The 18,177-nt window shown below is 43.5% G+C and overlaps 1 protein-coding gene across 16 annotated transcripts in view; it reads right to left on the bottom strand.

Annotated features, from left to right (window-relative positions):
• PTPRT (protein tyrosine phosphatase receptor type T) overlaps positions 1-18,177 on the bottom strand; it is a 1,141,641-nt gene that overhangs the window by 817,203 nt on the left and 306,261 nt on the right. For all 16 annotated transcript variants that reach the window (XM_056121254.1, XM_056121255.1, XM_056121260.1 and 13 more), the window contains exon 2: positions 17,132-17,257. In XM_056121254.1, the coding sequence (XP_055977229.1) occupies positions 17,132-17,257 (126 nt within the window). The remainder of the gene's footprint in view (positions 1-17,131; positions 17,258-18,177) is intronic.

Below are 18,177 nucleotides of genomic sequence, written 5' to 3'. Positions count from 1 at the left end.
ATCTTCTGCCCAGGTATGAATCAGATTATCTGGGTCTTGTTTTCCTGGTTTGTTGTTTGAAGTTGAATGTAAAGGTTTCTCATAATTCTGCTGTATTTTTTCTGAGTCGGGGTATCTTCCCCTCAACCCTCCATACTCCAGTTAGCCCCAGCAGCCATGCCAACCCCTCACAGTCACCACCATGTCATCTTACTGGTGTAAACCATAGATCCTAAAATCTGGCCATGCAAAAATGGCCATGCAATGCCGTCTTAAGCAACAAACAGCTCAATAAATTCTTAGACAAAGACTTAACAACCCTGCAATCAGATATAACAATTTTCACATAGATTGATTTTTTATATCTATTGATTTTAATATTGCATCTTTGTTATCTAGTCAATTTTAATTCTAGAATTATATCAACAGTTTTGCCTTTTTTCTATAGTAAAACAAGTAATTAAAAAACAACACTGTTAATAATGTACTATCTGCCAGTGATATGCTAGCTCTAGAAAACCACATTGTATGTTTCCCAAATTTTAAACTACATTTTAATAAATACAAAAAAGAATAAAGATTTCTCATATATCCTGGATAGTAACCTTTAGGGAGTACTATTTGTAAGTGTTTTTCTTTCATTCCACAGGTTGCCGTTCAGATATGTTGATTATTTCCTTAGAATCACAAAAGTTTTTCATTCTGTTTGTTTGGGTCTTTACTGTCTCAATGCCAGAAGCAGGAAGCTTTTTACCTGATGTTTTCTTCTAGGAGATTTTTGGTTTCAATTTTATGTCCAGGTATGTGATTCCATTTAAGTTCATGTTTGTGTATGGTATGGTGGAAGGCAAGAATTCCCAGATTCTCCTCCAAGGGAAAATCTAATTTTCCCAATCATTGAAGAGAGCATCCTTTCTCCATTGTGTGGTCTTTGTAAATTTGTAAAATTTATTAACCATTTAAATAAGGGTTTATAAAGTACAACTACCAGATTAAGCAACTGTCTGTGTTTATACATTCGAACAGCTATTGATGTTCAAAGTCTTGTTATAACTGTAGAAACACCTTTAGTTGGACTCTTATCAAAAGCCATACCTATACTTTTGCTTTTTTGTTGCTTTGTCGATAATAAAATATTCCAGAGGATTTGGGAAAAATGGGTTTCTAACCTTACTTAGGAAAGGAAGCAATCTGAAAAGACTGAAATGCCAGACTCAAGAAAAGTTGAAAATTATGTTTACTCATATGTCACTTACCAAAAGTGAAATGCAATTGTAATCAGAGTACAATGACCAGACTGGAAGGAGTGTGTGTGTGTGTGTGTGTGTGTGTGTGTGTGTGTGTGTGTGGTGTGTGTGTGTGTGTGTGTTGGGAAGAGGGGCAGGTGGAGTTCTTTTTCGTAAAAGGGAAACATTTCTGTAAGTGACAAAATGTCTCACTGATCAGAATAAGCTCTGACGCTGGAGTCCTGCTATTAAGAAGTCTGAGTTGTGGGGGTATGGTGCTGCCAGCAGGTCAACCTGTACCTGTGGGGCGAGAGTATCAGCAGCCTAATGGTGCCTTCAGGCTTCCAGATACTTCAAAATTGCTGCTGTGCCTTTGGCCAGACCCCAACAACTTGGGGTCAAGTTTACCAAGAAATTAAACGGCCAAAATTTAGGTATGTGGGAGACACACCCACAAACACTTTGGCTTAGCTATATAAGCTTATTTACTGGCCTTATTTCAGAGAACCATAAATCTCAAAAGAGATGCTGTTAGGGCCTGCATCAAAAGATGCAGTTAGGGCCTTTAGTGCAGAAGTAGGCGGGAACCCATGACTGAGCGCTCCAGGCCCACTTGGATGGGGACTGGGCCTCTTCCCCCCAGACCCTCAGTTTTCCAGTAACTTGGCAGTCACACCCAAAAACTACCCCTGGAACCATGCAATTTCATCAACGGCCAAGACCCAGGGACTATAAACAAAAGGTAAAGGTAAAGGTAAAGGTAAAGGCCCTCCCGTTGATTGTCGATTTGCTCGAGCGGGCCCAGTAACGTCTCCATTGGAGACTTTTGTTGTTACTGTGTTTGGCATATCGAATACTCTCGGTAGCTTGCCAGGCTCTCCAAGAGGGGCGGAGGAATTGAACTCGGGTCGGCCATGTTGGCCGCTTGTAAGGCGAACGCCCTACCCGCTGTGCTATCGCTCAGGGACTATAAACAAAAACTCCTAAAAGAGAGCACTACAGAATGTCCTGACCCTGCGCCAGCCTGTCTTCACCAGAGTACCCAGAGAGGTGGGTGAGAGCCCACCCCACCCCAAGGACCCAGTTCCGGCAGCCAAAAACCTCCACAACCCAACCACTGCCATGCTCAAGGCCACTCCCCATGTGCTCAGACCAAGTCTCACGCATGAGTGAAGTTCTATTGAATCCAGATAATGCAGAACTCTGTGACCTTGGACTCTGGGCTCAACGAGACCAGGAGTGGAGATTCTCTGCCCACTTTCCCCAGTCTCCGGTGACCCAGGGATCACACCCATAAGCCACCTCCTGCCGGAGCCAGATAATCTCGTCATTGGCTACCCTCCAGATCACATGGCTGCTTCTCCCGAAAGGGAGCATAACATGAGGCCTCCATAACCATGCCACCGGACTCGGCGCCAAGCTGTTCCACAGGGGGTGCCCCAGAGGGGGCGGGTGAGAGTCCCCCCACCCCGCCCCAAGGTACCCAGTTCTGGCAACCAAAAACATCCACCACAACCCAACCACTGCCACGCTCAAGGCTGCTGCCCATGCACTCGGACTGAGCCTCACATATGAGTGAACACATTCCTAGACACATCATAAAACACTCCGTACCTATTCTCCATAATTACACACCACATTTGATGGGGTTCAGATAGTAGGCAACAAATAATAGAGGGAAGCATATTTATATATGCATATATACATATTTTATATACACATATACATACATACATATAACACCAAACATTATCCAAGTGGCACAAATGCTGGCCGACTTCGACCATGAGTGTGGAAAGGTTGGAATACAGCTGAATCTCACAGAGACAATGCTTATGACGAACGGACTCTTTCCTGATGTTCCATTCGCTCTCAATGGAACAAACATCTCCTAATACAACAGTTATGTGTACCCAGGTCAAGAACTCAACATGATGAATGACCTGGCACCTGAGTTGCGCAGGAGGAAGAGAGAGGCTTGGAACGCCTTCAGGAGCATCAAAGAAATAGCCAAGAGGATGAAGAACCTCTGGTTCCAGGCACATCTCTTCGATTCCACTGTTCTTCCTGCATTAACATATGCCTCAGAGACCTGGGCAATACGAAAACAGTATGAGAATGCAATTTGGGTCTCCCAAAGAGGAATCAAAAGAGCTATGCTTGGAGTACCATGCTTTACTCAAGTGAGAGAAAAAATCCGGAGTTCCAACCTCCATTGACAATCAAGAATCAGGGACAACTGTCTCGTTTGCCAAGGCGTTGAAAATCAGATGGGCTGGACACGTAATGCAATTTGGAGATGACCGCTGGACTAGAGCCGTTACTGAGTTACTGACTGGATTCCACGGGACGTCAAAAGATCGCATGGCCACCCACCTATGAGATGGTCAGACGTCTTCGTCAAGACCCTGAATAATCAGCTTGGGGCTCTTCATGTTCCTGGAGTGAGCAGACACCACTGGGCTACACTAGCACTTGACAGGGATGAATGGAGAAGTTACTGGCGCCTGCTCGAGCAAATTGATGAGTAACGGATGTCAAGTGATCGAGTGATATACATATTTTCATATATATATATATACCAAAGCTCACATCAACCAAACTTTAACAACATGTTAGTGATATCCTATAGAATGTCTTAATGGCTCGTGCCCAAATAGAACAATCTTCACATGGTTTCTTATATGAATACTTTTTTTAAAGCATGTTAAGCAGTTCTTCATAACAGACAATACAAAATATATTATTTCGGTGTGTTTTGGGACAGGAATTAGGGTTTGGGATGGAAACATCCTGAATTTGGTGCTGGGAAGGTGTAATGGTGGTGGGATTGCTGTTTGAATATTGAATGTAATCAAACATTGTGAACTAACTTAGCACTGTAGCACTGTATCACTGTCCTCCCACTGTTCATCGATTTGCTCGAGCGGGAACCAGTAACGTCTCCATGGTGAGACTTGTTGTTACTGTTTTTGGCATATCAAATACGTCATGGGTAGCTTGACAGGCTTTGCCATGCAGGCAGGATACTCTCGGTAACTTGCCGGGCTCTCTGAGAGGGGCAGAGGAATCAAACCCAGGTCAGTTGCATGCAAGGCAAACACCCTACCCGCTGTGCTATCACTCCAGCACTGTGAACTAACTTACAAAATTAAAAATTTAAAAAAAGTAATGTGGAGTTCATGCCCAATTCAATCAGCTTATCAATGGCTGAATAAATAGCAGTGCTCCTACATTATAATAAACAAACAAACAAATAAATAAATAAATAAGTAAAAGAAGTCTGAGTTTATCATTGCAACTTTCTCTGGCTGAGAACAGAGAAAGGACCATAAGTTTTTCCTTCATCTCCCTAAGCTTCATTTATCTTCCAAGCCCCAACTCCACACACTTATGAAGACAAATCCCCTCGTCACAGAAACCAAAGCAGCTGCTCTGACTGACTGACAGACAGATGGTGGAGGAGAAGGGAGAGGCTAGGACCAGAGGCATTTCCGCAGATGTTTTATAAACGTGTTGCTTGATTCCTACATTTAAAAATAACTCCTTTTCTTCCTGAGTCATAAATTACAAATCGAAGAATGCTGAAGTCAGGTGAGAGGAAGCCCCGTTTCTACAAGGTTGTGAGGAATGGGGCTGAGTGGAGGACACAGAGCTGGCTAATGACAGAGCTTGTGTGAAAACCCCAGGTTCCAAACTTTTACACTGAATTCACAGGAAAAAATGCCAGAAGCACAAAGGAAAGGAGTAGGTCTTGGGCTAAGGATGTAGAGCACTTGTCTTGCATGTGTGAAGCCCTGAGTTCCATTACACACACACCTCAAAAGATGGGGGTGGGGCATGAGTAGTTAGCCTGTTCAAAGTGTCCTGTTAGTGCCAGAGCTAGGACAGTGGGCCAGGCACCCTGGGACATCTCCCAGATGCCTCTCAAAGGTCGTGCAAAGGAAACAGTGCCTCCCTGAGCCCCACTATGTGCCCAGAGACCCTAGAGAAGTCACAAGAAGAACAGAGTCTGAGAGCCTGAGAAATATTGCTGGACTATTGCAGCCCACCCATCACAGGGAAATTGAGTTCTAGAAGGTGGAGTGAGTATAGCATTATAAGAACAAATGATCCTATTTAGTAGGCCATAAAGTAGCCAAGTTGGGAGATATCTGCATAGTCCCTGAATGAGAAGCTTTGGTTCAAGTCCTTTACTAGGTTCAAATCTACTTACTCACTCTAGGCCAAGCTCAAATTATACCATCTCTTTGTGTTTCAATTTCCCATATGCAAATAGGAAGAGAATGTAGGGGTACTCTACATCGCATACCCAGGGTTAGTGTGAACCACTGAGGTTAAAATACATTTAGAGGGGCCTGTTATATGTGTCAGAAAGTGTGGAAACAGTCAATGATTGGAGGTTGAGAAAGGAACTCTCATCCACTGTTGGTGGGAATGTTGTCTGGTTCAAGGTCTATGGAAAACAACATGAAGATATCACACCCCCCCATCAAAAAAATAGGAATAGAAAACATTAATTCAAATGGATATGTGCATATCTATGTTCATCACACTTAGTACAACAGACAAGATGTCCAACTATGGATGAATAGGTTAAGAAGTTGTGGTATATATGCTCACCAGAATACAATACAACTCTCAAAGGACAAAACCATACAATGTGTCATGGATGAACTAGAGAGTATCATGCTAAGTGAAATGTATCAGAAGGAAAGGGATAGATACAGAATGATCTCTCATATGTGGGACTTAAAGATATACAGCAAGGTAGCAATAAATCTTGCTATACAAAGGCAATACAATGGGAGAATTGATCCACAGAGCTGAGTTTGTAGGGGTTGGAGTAGTTAAAAGGGAGGGGTCTTTAGAAGCTTGGGGAATGGAAGTGGGTACTCTGGTGATGGATGTGGTGTTGGATTGATGTATATGGGAAACCATCCTTAACAGTACTGTAACTCGCAGTGTTCAATCAATAATGATATGAATTTAAAAATTAAATTAAACATTTTAAATAACAAATGGGCTGATAGAGGGTAGCATACTCATATAGGGAATTGCACCCCTAGAAGGAATTCTGTGGGGACAGTAAAAATGTACCTAACCAGGATGGGTCTGAACAATGGAAAGGGAACGTGAAGAACTCTGCTCATTTTAAATTTCCTAATAGCCATATTTACAATAATAAAAAGAAATGGGCTGACTCAAATTTTTGTCATTCATTTTATCTAACCCAGTCTACCTAAAATTCAATTATCTGATCATGCAATCAATATTTATAAGCTGTTTTACATCTTTTCTCCATAATAAGTCTTAGGAATTTTGTGTTTTAGGGCCACATCCAGTGATGCTCAGGACCTAATACCTAGATCTGTGCCAGGAGTGACCTCTGGCAGTGCTCAGTAACTGTATATGGTGCTGAAGATCGAACCCAAACATGAAAGCTTGTAACATTCTCATGGTGATTCAATAAAATTTAAAATAAAAGAAATTTTAAAAAAATACAGGGCTGGCCTCATGCAAGGCAAGTGCCTAAACTTCTGTACTTTCTCTCCCAGCCCCAGTCCCATAAATATAAACTGTATATCTCCACAGAGAACAAGCTACATTTCAAGCAGTCAACAGCTACAAGTGGCCAGTAGCAAGCTATTAGATAAATGGGTACCCTTTCGCAGACCTAGAATATTCCCTAAGGGGACAACATGGGTTACTGGATTTTGCAGGTTATTGGGTTCCATTTCATAGTGTCACACAAGCCAGATTATTTTCACTAAAATTTAAAGACAACTTCAAAATTTTTTCCTGGGTACTCTTATTGAAAACCTCACCCCCGGAGGTCACCAGACAGTACAGGGATTATAGCACTTGCATGTGGTACCTTGCACACAGTAGGGCCTACTCGATCCCCAGCACCACATGAATTCCTGAGTACCTCTGAGAGTGACCCCCAAGGATAATGCTGAGAATACCCCCAAGCATCTCAGATATGGCTCAGAAACAACCCCCTCTCAAAAAAAAATTAAAAGAAACAACTCTTTCAAAATTCATTAATATAACTCAAATTAGCATGCAAAGCATAAAGAAACGCTGTTTCTTTATTTAAGAATTCATGAATTTAAAAATATGATGTTCATGTTGGGGACCCTGAGCCCCAGGAGCCCTGTATGATTGGATTAACAGCTTGTTTCAAAATATCCCCCCTCTCCAGGGAGACTCACCACTAGCACTGTGGTTCTCAGCCTCCCAGGCTGGAGGGAGTGGAAGGATGGGGTAGAAGTGCTGAGAGACTGAGACATCTGAGAGGTTTTGTCTTGTATCTGAGAAGGCTTGAGGCAAGATTGCTTTCCCAGTGGACTGTCCTGAGAGGAACTACTCAGAACAAACACCACAGAGACTCTGACAGCTGTGCCATTCACACGAAGGATCTCAGCCAGCTCTGCAAGGACCAACACCTCCTGGACTTTAGAAATATGATATTCCCCCTTCCATGGGGAGAGGACCCCACCAAAAAAGTCTTCAGGCAACTTTACATCAGATGTGTAGCATATTGATGAATTTCTAAAACGTCTACTTATGGCATCTTAAGATGGAACTTAACTACCAAGCATACATGAAATCCCAAGATTCCTAAGATAATACATTATACTATGAAATGTGGTGAAGAGATAATGGAATTTTGATGGGCTGCACACATGGTAACATTGTACTCCTAAAAGAAATAAATGTGTACATTCTTGCAAATAAGTGTTGCCCTACAGCACTGTCCTCCAGTTGTTCATCCATATGCTCAAGCGGGCACCAGTAACACCTTCATTGTGAAACTTGTTGTTACTGTTTTTGGCATATCGAATACTCCACAGGGAGCTTGCCAGGCAGGATACTCTCGGTAGCTTCAGGCTCTCCTAGAGGGATGATGGAATTGAACCCGGGTCAGCCGAGTGCAAGGCAAACACCCTACCCTCTGTGCTATCATCTTACCTTGATAAATGAAATATATCTACCTCTACCTCTGTCCATCTTTATATATCTATATCATAGTGCTTCGGAGCAGAGACTCCTGGATCCAGGCTGTTTAAGTTTAAAGCTCAACTCTTCCATTTACACTAACTATTAGGTAAGTTAACATGCTGGACCTCAGTTTCCTCATCTGTAAAACAGAAGTAGATACTGTGGCCAGCTCAGAGTCCTGAGAAAGTAGACAATGAATCAGGAGCATGTAAAGTCCTTAGAATAAAAATATAGGATGCATGTATGTGTGCTTAAAAACAATGATTTGGTACATCTACACAACGAAATACTACACAGCCACCAGGATAATTGAAGTCATGAAATTTGCTTATAAATGGATGGACAAGGATAGTATCATGCTGAGTCAGAAGGAAAGAGACAGACATAGATTGATTGCACTCATTGGTGAAATATTAAAAAAAAACAGTTTGAGACTAATACCCAAGGACAGCAGAAACAAGGGGCCAGGAGAATTTGGTCCAAGGTTGGAAGCCTGCCTCAATTGCTGGGTGAGCAGGCAATTAGGTTAGAGAAGGGACCACTATAACAATGACGGAAATGATCACTCTGGATAAAAACTGCGTACTGAAAGCAGGTAAAGAAATAAACATGATAACCTCTCAATATCCGTATTTAATACAATAATGCCCAAAAGGAGAGAGAGAGAGAAAAAAAGAAGACAAGTGCCTGAGGCAAGCTGGAATGAGAGGAGGGAAGGAGGGAAACTGGAACATCGGTAGTGGGATGAGTATTGAAATATTGCATCACTGGTGGAGGGATGGATGTTGGAACACTGCATGGCTGAAACTCAACCATGAACAGCTTTGTAACTGTGTGTCTCATGGAGATTCAATTAAAAAAAACACAGGATTTTAAACAAACAAACAAATAAAACACAATCAATGGTTTATTGCCCATCCTCCGAAGCTATAGAAACTTTAGCTGAAACTCCTCATCTGAACCATTTGGAGGAAGTGATTTTGCATGTGAAAGAAAGGAGCCTCTTCATCTTCATTTCCACTTCCTCCATTTGAATACAGTTCCTGAATGCAGGTATGAGTCACAGAAGAATGAACAGCAGGACAGTCCAGATGGATTTTCCCATTTATCTGTCAGGTGACAATTGTCACCACCAGAGAGAGCCTCTACCAAGCCAGCGTTAGTGTTGGTCATTCACTTAATCACTTAATCACTTAATCCCCGTTATTCATCGATTTATTCGAGCGGGTGCCAGTAACGTCTCCATTCATCCCGGTTGCGTGCTAGCGTAGCCCAATGGTATCTGTTCGTTCTAGGAACATGCAGAGCCTCAAACCGATCATTTAGGGTCTTGACGAAGAAGTCTGACCATCTTATAGGTGGGCGTCCACGTGATCTTTTGATGTCCCGTGGAATCCAATCAGTAATGGCTCTAGTCCAGCGGTTGTCTGTAAACCTCATTACGTGTCCAGCCCATCTGATTTTTGATGTCTTGGCAAATGAGACAGCATCCCTGATTCTTGAGCGTTGACGAAGATCAGAACTCCGGATTCCATCTCTCATTTGAGTGAATCGTGATATTCCAAGCATAGTTCTTTCGATTCCTCTTTGAGAGACCCGAATAGCGTTCTCATCCTGTTTGCGTAGGGTCCAGGTCTCTGAGGCATATGTTAATGCAGGAAGAATAGTGGAATCAAAGAGATGTGCTCGTAGCTGGAGGTTCTTTGTCCTTTTAGTTATTTCTTCAATGCTCTTGAAGGCATTCCAAGCCGCTCTCTTCCTCCTTCGCAAGTTGGTCATTACTTGGCTGAATAACCTGAATGAAACTAAACTTGTCCTCAGTTTCCTGGTCTAAAGTCCAGCGTTAGTGTTGGTCATTACTTGGCTGAATAACCTGAATGACACTAAACTTGTCCTCAGTTTCCTGGTCTAAAGTTTTGCTGCAAAATACATTGTTCCTGCAAGCATAGCAAGCTAGCCCTGACTAGGGTCACTGCAGGCTACAGTCATTCCCCCAGTTCATTTTGTAGTTTGGCGGGGGGGGGGGGGGGGGGGGAGTTCACAAGAGACCATTTCACAATGTGAGATATTTGTAAAAAATTTTTCCAAGAGCTATTTGGAGATGAAGTTGTTGCTAGTATTGGGAACTGCGGGGTGGGAAGTGGGGTGCATATGAGGCATACTTTCATTCTAGAACTTTCAGTTTCTTTTTACAGTTTTGTTTCTGAGAGGTTGGTGCAGTGAACCAGAGGCACCCATGTAGCATAATAACTTGATGCCCTGGAAGGTGGAAAAACAGATGTGACTATATGGGGGCTGTGAAAGTGATCAGAGATGCACCACATGGGAATCCCAACTAGTGGCTACATTCATGGGTGCCACTACTCAGAGTGTGCGGTCTAGAGTACCAGCTCAAGATCTCAACTTCCTATGCAGAAACGCTGTCTCCCCATCTGCTAAATGGACCTGGAGGAGGTCATGGGATCCTTGATACTTTAGTGCCTCTAGTTCCCTACACTGTACAATACAATTAATTGCACCTACTTTAGAAGGCTAGAGAGATGAAGTCATGAACTTTGCTTAAAAATGGATAGACATGGAGAGTATCATGCTAAGTGAAATGAGTCAGAAAGAGAGGGACAGACATAGAAGGACTGTATTCATTTGTGGAGTATAAAACAACATAGCATGAGGCTGACACCTAAGGATAGTAGATACACGGGACAGGAAGACTGCTCCATAGCTGGAAGCCTGCCTCATGAGGAAAGGGGAGAAGGCAGCTGGAATAGAGAAGGGATCACTAAGAAAATGATGGCTTGAGGAACTGGTAGGGATGGGAGAAGTATGCTGAAAGTAGATAAAGGACCAAACATGATAACCTCTCAGTGTCTGTATTTCAAACCATAATGCCCAAAAGTAGAGAGAGAGTATGGGGAATATTGTCTGCCATGGAGGCAGGGGGAAGGTGGGAACGGGGGGCAGGGGGTATACCGGGAACATCAGTGGTGGGGTATGTGCACTGGTGGAGGGATGAGTGTTTGATCATTGTGTGACTGTAACCCAAACATGAAAACTTGTAACTATCTCACGGTGATTCAATAAAATTTTTTTAAAAAAAGAAGGCTATTGTAAGGATTACATAAACTAATATTTAAAATGCTAAGGATATTTGCCAGTTAATAAACACCCATAAGTATCACTTCTGACTAATATTGTTATTGCTGTATTATATTCACATGTACTCTCTCAGTCTCCTCACTCCCAGAATCAATAGAGATAATAGTGATATTAGAAGGGAACCGAGATAGGGTGGACAGAGTTAGCTTACATGCACAAACCCAGCATTTCCTTAAGAATAAATGAATGCTATTATTTTCATTAAAGAAGAAAGAGGGGGGAAATGTATCTACTAAAAAATCGCTAAATGGGAACACAAGAGCTTCAAGCTTTAAGTTAATCAATTACAACACGAGGAGTGGTTCAGGATGTGAGATACCTATGCTCCCAGCTCACCTGAGTGCCAGCATCATGTCCAGGAGACCAAGAGTCTAGGTGAAACATATCTCCATGACCACAATGAGCCTCTCACCTGGCCTGAGCAGGTCTGCCTAGGTGAAAGTAAGCCGGACCCTAGGGAAATAGGCAAATTCTGTGACCCTTTACCTGCCAGGATCATCCCCAGAGCATAGGAGCCTGAGAGCCACGTCCTGGGACTCGTGGACCCTCCTAACCTCCTCCATCAAGCCAAGGGCAGGCAGTGGAGTTCCAAAGGCCAAAGATGACACAGAACCTGCCCAAGAAGGCTGCAGCCCCCAGTCTCTCTCGCAATTCACCCCTTGTCTTTCCCATCACACACACACACACACACACACACACACACACACACACCTCTAACTCTAACAGAAATTCGGTTTTCTTGTGGACTCCCTTCCCCATTCAATCACCATAGAGAACTTTGCCATCAGAGGCAGCCCCATGCCCTTAAATGGCTCAGGACCCTCCTGAGATATTAAAGAAATTACGCAAAAATTTCAGTTCAGGAGAGAAGTAAATAAAGAAGGGAGAGGGAGCCAGGGAAGACTTCATGGAAGAGGAGGCGCCTGAGTAGGAAGAGACCTTTAAAACAGAGACACAAAAGTTTTATACACAGGTTTTGTGGGTGAAAACAAGAGATAACAGCTATGACTATCTTTTCAAATAGAAGAATGTTCTGGAAAAATATTAGGAGGTTCATCATGAACAGGAAGCAAGAGATTGGGCTTTAAAACAAGCAGAAATGAAGGCAATTGTAGGGAACCAAGAAACAGGCAATTCAACCATGTCTCTCACTGCAAATTCCTCCTATAGCCCAAAAAGCATCCTTCCCCCAGATTTCCAACTTGTCAAGGGCCCAGGTGTAGGTCCCTTCCTAGAGGAAGCTCACACAGGGGAGCTCTCCAGGCTGTGGGGGACTTCTCCCAATCCACTGAGAAGCATATACACAATGGTGGATTTGCAAATCAGGCAGCAGGACCCCCAAAACCAAAACACAGACCCCAATCTTTTGAGACAATGTAGAGCTGGGGTAAGAGAGGGCAGAAGCGGCAGGAGGAGCTGGAGATGAATTCTGAGACTGTAGCAGGAGAAAGTTGAATGAGTCAAAATGGAAGCGACTTAACCAATGTTCATCAATACTGCAAAGTCCAAGGCCCAGAGGTTCCAGTATAAATAAAATGGGGTCCCAATCACCAAGGAGAGCAGAAAAAAGCTCAGTGTACCCACCCTAAAGACTATGTGGAGACTTTCACTGGTCCAATAAGCATACTGTTTTTGTAGCTGGTTTTCATCTTTAGTGGCCGACACACTTTTATATATATAAGTCCCTCTAATCCCCAAAAGGTCTCCATCAGCTATAGAAAAGGTATAATATGGTGCAATCAGGAAACCATCTTTTCTTCCTGATTTCTCTTGAGGGCCTACAAAGCATGTCCAGAGTATCAGTTCATGAATGAATTCCCAGGATTCCACATTTGATATGTAGATGATATTTTTCCATAACTCACGGCCATCATGTGCTGGGTGGACCAGCTAGTACAGTAATATAACTGTGTGATTATATACATATACACACATACATACATACATAGAAAACAAATATAACAAAATGTTACCACTTCTGTTGGAGATGCACAGAGAGATAAATTTAAACAAGAACACTCACTGCAATACAGCAATTTAGGAGTAATTGGAAGAAAACTCAACCAGGCAGCAACATGGAATGGTTAAATAAATTGTAGAACAGTCATGGTATTGGAAAACTAGGAAGCCTGTAGTAAGTTTGCTCTAGAGGAATATTTAATGGCATGAGACAATGCTTAAAAGTAGCGTGAAATAGGAAAAAATGATATTTATATAAGTTCATGTGCACATGGATTTTTATTTTCTTCTTTCCAGCTATGCCAATTTGTGATACTCTTTCCATTGAATATGCATTATTTTTGTCATCATTAATCATGACTGCAAACAGAAGCAATGGTAAAGATGTTTAGTTAATGATAGGAGCATGTATGCAAAAGATATATTTCTATCCTGGATTTGAAATCTGGAGCTTCCAGCATATTTAACATTTATGACCTTGGACCCATTTCTATATCTCTTGGGGCTTGGATTTTCTCTAAAACAATAAAGAGATAATATTCCTGAACTATTTGGCAGGGGGGCACACACACACACACACGCTACATGGAATAAATTGGAAAATGTTGAACTCTCTTCTTGGTGAGTGTAGACACTCAGAAATCAAGCAAGATTTTCACAGTGCTCTGGAGCGAGTGCTCACAGACCATGGTGATGGGATCTGGTCTGGCTGTGTGGGGGACACAGGATGGTGTCTGAGGGCTGCTACAATAGAGCCCCCACAAATGGGGTAGTGGAAGACAACAGAAGCTCATTCTCTCACAGACTGGAAGCCAATTTCAAAATCAAGATATCATGTTCCCTCCCATGGCAATAAGGAAGATCCTTCTCTTGCTTGCTTCACTGGCTTCTGGTATCTGTGGGCATCTTTAGGATTCCAGGGCATGGGATTCTACCTGTCCCTGGCTCTGTCTCCACAGTCCCAGTTCCTAGTGTGTCCTTGTCACCCCTCTCTTCTCCCTATAATCCTGCAGGCTCATCTAGTATGGCCTCATCTTGCTGGTCTCGTCTACAAAGATCCTATTTCAAATAAGGTCTCATCTCCAGGACCTTTGGGTTCGGACTCACATAGTCTGGAGAACACAATTTAACCCATAATGGATTCAACCTTCTGTCTAGAATCACTAGCAGTTGGAAAAAAGCGAGATCACAGTATCACGACCGAGGGGCATGAAGGAGAGACCTAGTACACCATCCATACTGATTTCCAAGACACGACAGATGTGTGTGTGTGTGTGTGTGTGTGTGTGTGTGTGTGTGTGTGTATACACCGATCTGTTTTCTCTGAACTTTCCCTAACACCAGCCCTTGAAGCAAATAATCAAGCTAGCTAGACCGCATGTCTCTCTTCTAGAGATCTTTACGGGATAGACAGAAGCTATTTGAAGTCGGGGTTCTAGAAGGGCTTTTCAGTAGGAGTATTCCTTTACATAATAAGGGTTTGTTTTGTTCCATTTTACTTTGGATGGAACCCAGGACCTCGGACAGGCAAATCAAGTGCTCTGGTGCTGACTTACCTCCTGCCTGAGCCTTGGATTCAGGGTTCAGAATTTGTAAGGAGAAATTCTCCTGTACTAGGAGGCTACAGGTCTTACATATGACCAAGTTTCAAATCCAGAAGGATGAGGGTGAGTCTTGAAGGGACCTCTCGGTATAGCTTACTTAAGGAGGAGAGATATCCCGAATACATGCTGGGTGATACCCTGGAAACAGGCCTGGATCAGAACAAGGGCTCTAAGCCGGAGAAAGCATCCACAAAATTCATAGGTGGGAAGAAACTACAGGACATGGGACCACGGTCTTTCCTGAAGATGCCCCCACAGCCTGAAATTCCTGGACTCCCTGTAAAGGAAGAGCCCCAAGAATGACTGATACTTAGGTTCTCAGCTCCTTGGAGGCCAGGGGTCAGATTCAAATATGAGCAAATGTTGCTGTAAAAAAAAAAATAGTGGAAAGGATCAGCCCCAAGTCACATGGTCTAATTTACCCAAGATTCTGGTCCAGAGTTTGTAACACATTAGGGGATCCATCAAGGGTTATGGAGCCTCTGAATAAATAGGCTCACATAAGAATCTCCAAAAACATGGAAACTGCTGGCTTTTCCAGGAGGAAGAGTACAATTTCCGCCTCAGTCCATGAGAAGAACAAACAATCCTGCCTAATCCAAATTCACTTTCATGCCTCTTTGCCTAAGAAGCACAGAGAGCCGCCGAGAGCCACGGACGCATCATGACAGAATAATTTCAGTGATCATTATCAAATGCCTCTATTTAGAAAAGCTCCGAAGATTGTATTAGCACAATCCAATATTTATGAAATGACACTCTGCTGTAATGAGGGACTGAGAAAATTAAGATTAGAAGCCAGAGCTATTCCTCTGGGGAGAAGGCCACAGGGTGGGAACAGCAGTAATGTCATTCTGCTCCGGGGAACTTTGGTCTTCTGATCTGAAAAGTGGAGGGACAGCAGTCAAGACTAAGGCTGTATGAGCAACTCATAACGGGTCTGAAGATGTTTGATAATGGTTATCCCTCCTTTCTCCACTAAGAAAATACCAGATAAAGATTTTTTTTTGCCCAACTGTCCAACAAAACGTTATTGAGCCCATTCTCTGTGTAATGTTACAGCCAGTACTAAAGAAAAAGTTACACAACAGATTGTGAGGGTCACCTGTGTTTACAGGAAACATCTTAGCCAGTGAGTGAAACAAAACTTCTACTGGGACACCTGTGGCTGAATACGGGGATATGTGATAGGAAGGGCCTGAGAGAGAGAAAGAGGAAAGAGAGAGAGAGAGAGAGAGAGAGAGAGAGAGAGAGAGAGAGAGAGAGAGAGAGAGAAAGAAAGAGCGCAGAGCCCGCGTGGTGGATCAGGCAGTGCTCTTCTAGGAAAGTGCAGTTCAATGGACACCACCTGGGGTGAGGACAACAAGCGGAGTGCAGAGCTCAATGCAAGCTCCTGAGTGAGAAAAGAGTCTAGAACATTCTAGAGACTGACCAAAGTCAGTGTGAATTTAGCACAGTGGGCAAGCAGAGCACGGGGAAGCCCTGGCAAGTTTTGGTCTCTTCTCCAAGACCAATAGATGGTCTCAGAAAGTCATCTTCAGAGCTCGGTGCCCGTAATGAAGGTGACAGGTACAGATCTATAACTCGCAACAGTCTCTTTGGCTTCTATGTGGAGAGTGGATTAAAGTCAACAGAGAAGGTATCTTCCAGTGACCCAGGTGAGAGACCAGGGAACTGGGGACAAGGCACAATGGCAGAGGCGGAGAAATGTGGCCAGACTGAAATGTCCTTGTGGGCATCAAGAGTTCATGTCAGCCTTTGTCCCACTGGCTCATGATCAGCCTGGCTTGTAGGGTACCAGGATATTTGCTTTATGAGCACTGTTCTGACTGCAGATGTTTCAGTACTTGAATAAGAGATGTGCATATAGAGCCTGGAAGTGAGGAAGCCACCTCTTTCAGGAACTCTCAAATCCCCCCAGACCTCATGAGTATGCATGGAGGAGAGGGTTCACACAGGGACACCTTACCTGTAGTGAAACTTAGGTTGTCAAAGCTAAAGGAGATTCTATGGGTTCCTGAATCCAAGCAACATATCAGCCCATGTTTAAGATTTCTTTGTTCCACATACCTATGAGGACGAGAATCTCACTTGCATAATTACCGCCCCATTCAGTTCAAACCATCAAAACCATTTTTGCCAGATGCCTTGGGAAATGCTCCATCCCCACGCCAGCCCCCAGGCCCTGGGGTCACGTACCTGTGGGCACTGCTGGGTCCAACATTGGCTTCTCCCACGTGTTAATCTGCTCCCAGGTAAAGCCATTAGTGCCCAGGGCCACGCTGTAACCGCAGTTGCTGTAGTGCTCGTCAAAGGAGCAGCCGCCTGCAGACAGAAGAGATAAAGGGTAAATACATCCTCGTGTCTGAGGTTTGCTCCATTACCCCTGTCTCATCGGCTCTTCATTTACGACTTTGAAATTTAAACTCTGGAGATTAAAAAAAAAAGCGAACAAATTGGATTTTCGTATTTGTTTTGGTGCTCTCTGGAAAGGCGCCGGCGCCTGCAGTCCCCCCCGAGTTAAAAAAGTTAATAAGGCTAGTTACATTGATTTCAATCTTCCTTCCTGAGAAAGTAAACAGCAGTGTCTCATCCTAAGTAGGGAAAATGAATGCCGAGGCATGCCTCGGTAATTGCTTCCTGCAGCACGGAATGTTGCCGCCGGCATCTGAGAGCACTCACTTCGGAGTCCAGTCAGATGAGACACAAATCCCCACTCTGCCAACTCGGGTCAGCTAAGGCCAGACACTGAGCTCATCTGTCCCCATCCCCTCACCTGCCCCATGAAAGGCAAGTGCCACCCCAGTGAAAGGTAGTGAGACGCAACCTGAAAAAATAATTACAAATAGGGCACAGGGCAAGTTCTCCATGGCCAGTTCCTTCCTCCGGAGGTAGTTTCCAAAAAGTCATTTTTCACATGGTAAAAATCAACTTTATGAAGAATTAGACAATAGCACATGAAAAAGATGATAACGCCAAAGCCGATGGCATCAGATGCAACTTCAAAGAGCTCAAGCCACTGGCTCTTTTACATAAGTTACCAGAACCTCTTTGAGCAGAATTTCCTAAGCATACACGATGGGTTCTAAGACACCCCTTCAAGCAGGGTGCAGGACCAGGGTTTCACCTCAGGAATGTTGGGCTATTCAAAGAGACCGTAGAAGAACTGGACAGACCATGGAGACCAGAGTAGCTCTGGGTGGGATAGGAGGAAGGAATATCCTAGGCAGAGGACAGCTGGATAC

The sequence above is a fragment of the Sorex fumeus genome, unplaced genomic scaffold, assembly GCF_029834395.1.
Source record: "Sorex fumeus unplaced genomic scaffold, SorFum_2.1 ptg000044l, whole genome shotgun sequence".
Lineage (NCBI taxonomy): Eukaryota > Metazoa > Chordata > Mammalia > Eulipotyphla > Soricidae > Sorex > Sorex fumeus.
This window is presented reverse-complemented; position numbering and strand designations above follow the sequence as displayed.